This window comes from Apteryx rowi, unplaced genomic scaffold, assembly GCF_003343035.1.
Source record: "Apteryx rowi isolate R43461 unplaced genomic scaffold, aptRow1 scaffold_1380, whole genome shotgun sequence".
Classification (NCBI taxonomy): domain Eukaryota; kingdom Metazoa; phylum Chordata; class Aves; order Apterygiformes; family Apterygidae; genus Apteryx; species Apteryx rowi.
In genome coordinates this window covers 35503-38970 of record NW_020447620.1, presented here as the reverse complement: position 1 = coordinate 38970, position 3468 = coordinate 35503, and the positions used below count along the sequence as shown (strand labels likewise).

The window sequence follows — 3468 nt, the reverse complement described above, 5'->3', positions numbered from 1 at the left end:
CTGGTTCCCCTCGGAGGTTTTGCCCACTGCCCTGGCTCTGGGAGGTGGGATTGAACCCCACCGAGCAGCCCCGATGTGGGACGATGCCGTGGCACTGGGACCCATAGGGCTGGGCACGGCTGGGGGTGCTGTGACCCCCCCCCAAAAAACTCTCCCTTATTTCTTTTTCCCCTCTCATCTTTACAGGGAGCAACACCGCCACTTAAGCGCTGTGCTTTGGTAAGTGAGGGGCTGGGCTGCCCTGCGCACAGGCAGGGAATATGGCTTGACCCGGCTAGGCAGGCAGCCCGGGGCCAAGCCTGCTCCCACTGCTTGCTGTCTCCTTGCTGCAGCGCTGCGGCCCTTTTGCTCCAGCAACCCAAGAGCAGCAGCCCCCCCACCATCCCTATGGCGTCTAAACCAGCCCTGTTTGTGCACTCATCTGCTTCTGCTGTTTGCTTCAGAAAAGCATTCAAGAATTGTTTTCAGCACTTCTACCTGTCCAGGCAGCACTTTAGAATAAATATTTTGCTTTTGTGATTGTAAATAATTGAAGTTTTCTAAATCGGGCAAAGGGCACAATAAATTCTTGTACCTGCTTGTGGTCTGTGTGTCCTTCAAGGCCCAGCCCTCTGGGGCAGCCCCTGGATGCTGCCAGCACCACCACAGCCACGCTCAGGTGCATCTCACCCCACAGAGCCGGGGGCCAAGCCTGGGCTTTGATGTGGGTGAGGGTTGAGCCAGCATCACCGCCCACGTTTTCCACAGTCACAGAACAGTTGAGGGTGGAAGGGACCTCTGGAGATCATCTAGTTCAACCCCCCTGCTCCAGCAGGGTCACCTGGAGCACAGTTCCCAGGACCATGTCCAGGCAGCTTTTGAACGGTTCTGAGGATGGAGACTCCACAACCTCTCTGGGTGACCTGCTCCAGTGCTCAGTCACCCTCACACTAAAGTTTTTTCCTCATGTTCAGATGGAGCTTCCTGGGTTTCAGTTTGTGCCCGTTGTCTTTCGTCCTATCACGGCACCACAGAGAAGAGCCCGGCCCCATCCTCTCTATACTCTCCCCTCAGATACCTATATACATTGATAAGATTCCCTCCCTCACCCCCCCTTCTCTTATCTAGCCTTTCCTCTTAGGAGAGATGCTCCAGTCCCCTAATCATCTTTGTAGCCCTTCGCTGGACTTGCTCCAGTCGTGCCATGTCTCCCTTGTGCTGGGGAGCCCAGAAGTGGACACAGCACTGCAGCTGTGGCCTCAGCAGGGCTGAGGAGAGGGGGAGCATCCCCTCCCTCCACCTGTTGCCAACACTCTTCCTAATGCAGCCCAACATCCCATTGGCCACCTTGGCCACAAGGGCACATTGCTGCCTCATGCTTAATTAGGTGTCCACCAGCACTCCCASGTCCTTCTCGGCACAGCTGCTTTCCAACCTGTCCTGCTGCATGGCCTTATTGCTCCCTAGCTGCAGCACCCTGCACTTCCCCTTCTTGAACTTCACGAGGTTCCTCCCTGCCCACCTCTGCAGCCTGTCCAGGTCCCTCTGAATGGCAGTGCAGCCCCCCCCAGGGTATCAGCCACTCCTCCCCATTTGGGAGCATCAGCAAACTTGCTGCGGGTGCACTCCGCCCCTTCATCCAGGGCCCTGACGAAGACGTTTGCCCTCAAGGACCAGAAGCCTCCTCGCTGGAGCAAGTCCCATTTATTTCACACAAAATGCAGCACCAGCTGTGAAAGGAGGCTCCTCCCTCCTGCCCACGGCCAGGCATGAACCCAAAGCCGACCCCCCCCCCCGGCAGGTTGTCACTCGTGGTGCTTGCTCTGCACCAGGCGGGAGTAGGGCCCGCCACGGGCCAGGAGCTCAGCATGCATCCCCATCTCGGCCACGGCGCCGTGCTCCAGCACCACGATGCGGTCGGCGCTCTCCACCATCCGCGGGCGGTGCGCGATGAGCAGCACGGTGCGGGCACTGCCACGCAGCACCGACTGCTGCAGCTGCGGAGATGCCGGCACTCTGTCAGCGTCCGGCTGCCCCCCGGCGCCCCTGCTCCCACCACCACCCTCTGCTCACCGCCAGCTCACTGTCCCCATCCAGGGCACTGGTGGCTTCATCGAGGATGAGGACAGAGGGGCGCCGAAGGAGGGCCCGGGCAATGGCGATCCGCTGTTTCTGCCCTGCCGAGAGATGCCCCCCTTTCTCCCCCACATCTGCGGGAAGGAGAAAGAGGAACGGGCATGAGGGCAGCCCGGAGGCCTCGGTTCCCGGCCACCCCAGGGCCCCACCGCACCGCCTCACCCGTGTCAAAGCCCTTGTCCAGGGCGGAGATGAAGTCCAAGGCATTGGCGGCTTGGGCTGCAGCCCTGACGTCCTGCTCCCTGCAGCCCTCCAGCCCGTAGGCAATGTTGTCGCGGACAGAGCCGGAGAAGAGCACGGGCTCCTGGCCCACCAGTGCCACCTGCCGCGAGAGGCGGAGGCTAAGGCCGGGCCCAACTCACCACAGGCACACCACTCGCCCTCCGCTGCCCTCACCTGGCGGTGCAGGTACTTGTGGTCGTACTCCCGCAGCGGCACCCCGTCCAGCAGCACCTCCCCGGCCTGGGGCTCGTAGAAACGCTCCAGCAGCCCCACACAGGTGCTCTTCCCGCTGCCGTTCAGCCCCACCAGCGCCGTCACCTCCCCGGGGCGCAGCTCAAACGAGACGTCCTGGGAAGGTGGGCAGAGCTCAGAGCCCCGGGGTCAGTCCCGGGGCCGGGCCAGCCAGCACCTCCCGCACCCTTACCTGGAGCACGAGCTCCTTGGGACGTGCTGGGTAGGCAAAGGAGACGTTCCGGAAGGCAATGTGGCCCTGCAGCACGCCGGGCGCCTGTGTGCCAGCCGTGCCCACCACCGGCTCTCGGTCCAGGTACTCGAAGACCTTGCAGGCAGCTCCCACGTTGCTCTGCAGGTCCCCGTACATGTACACCAGCTCCTGGGCAGCGGCAGAGAGGGTTGGACCTGGGGCCGAGCAACGGGGCTGCCGCGAGGGCAAGGGTGAGGCCGTGCCGCAGGGCCTCACCTGCACGTGATGGCTGATGTTGCCCTGGTAGAGGAGGAAGGAGACCAGGCTGCCCGTGGTGAGGACGCCCTCGTGGATCTGCTGGCGCCCGCAGTAGAGCATCAGCACCTGCACGGCCACCTGCAGCATCTGGAAGAGACCAAGGGAGCTGAGGGTGAGCGGTGCCAAGGGCCGTGGGGTGCCTGGCCACCTCCCGCATGCCCCTCACCCGTTGGAAGAGCAGGAAGAGGGCCCGCTCTAGGTCCCGCCGGTTCTTCAGCTGCCGTGTCTCATCCAGCGCCCGCTCGTAGCGGCGCGCTTCCTCCTCCTCTGCGCCAAAGCCCTGCACCGTCTCGATGGAGGAGACTGCCTCCTGCACCACTGCCTCGGCGCGCGCCCTGGCCTCCAGGATGGCCTGCAGCAGGGCCTGGGGGGGGCCGGGTGGGCATCAG

General features: G+C 63.0%; 2 protein-coding genes across 2 annotated transcripts in view; one reads left to right on the top strand and one right to left on the bottom strand.

Annotated features, from left to right (window-relative positions):
* LOC112961783 (class I histocompatibility antigen, F10 alpha chain-like) overlaps positions 1 to 578 on the top strand; it is a 24060-nt gene extending 23482 nt beyond the window's left edge. The window contains exons 8-9 of the mRNA XM_026057318.1: positions 187 to 219; positions 333 to 578. Of these exons, the coding sequence (XP_025913103.1) occupies positions 187 to 206 (20 nt within the window). The 3' untranslated portion in view covers positions 207 to 219; positions 333 to 578. The remainder of the gene's footprint in view (positions 1 to 186; positions 220 to 332) is intronic.
* A 1086-nt stretch (positions 579 to 1664) lies between these two features.
* The window catches only part of LOC112961787 (antigen peptide transporter 2-like), a 9415-nt gene continuing 7611 nt past the window's right edge, over positions 1665 to 3468 (bottom strand). Inside the window, 7 exon segments of the mRNA XM_026057320.1 lie at positions 1665 to 1976; positions 2053 to 2189; positions 2278 to 2437; positions 2512 to 2685; positions 2762 to 2950; positions 3038 to 3166; positions 3246 to 3443. Of these exon segments, the coding sequence (XP_025913105.1) occupies positions 1785 to 1976; positions 2053 to 2189; positions 2278 to 2437; positions 2512 to 2685; positions 2762 to 2950; positions 3038 to 3166; positions 3246 to 3443 (1179 nt within the window). The 3' untranslated portion in view covers positions 1665 to 1784.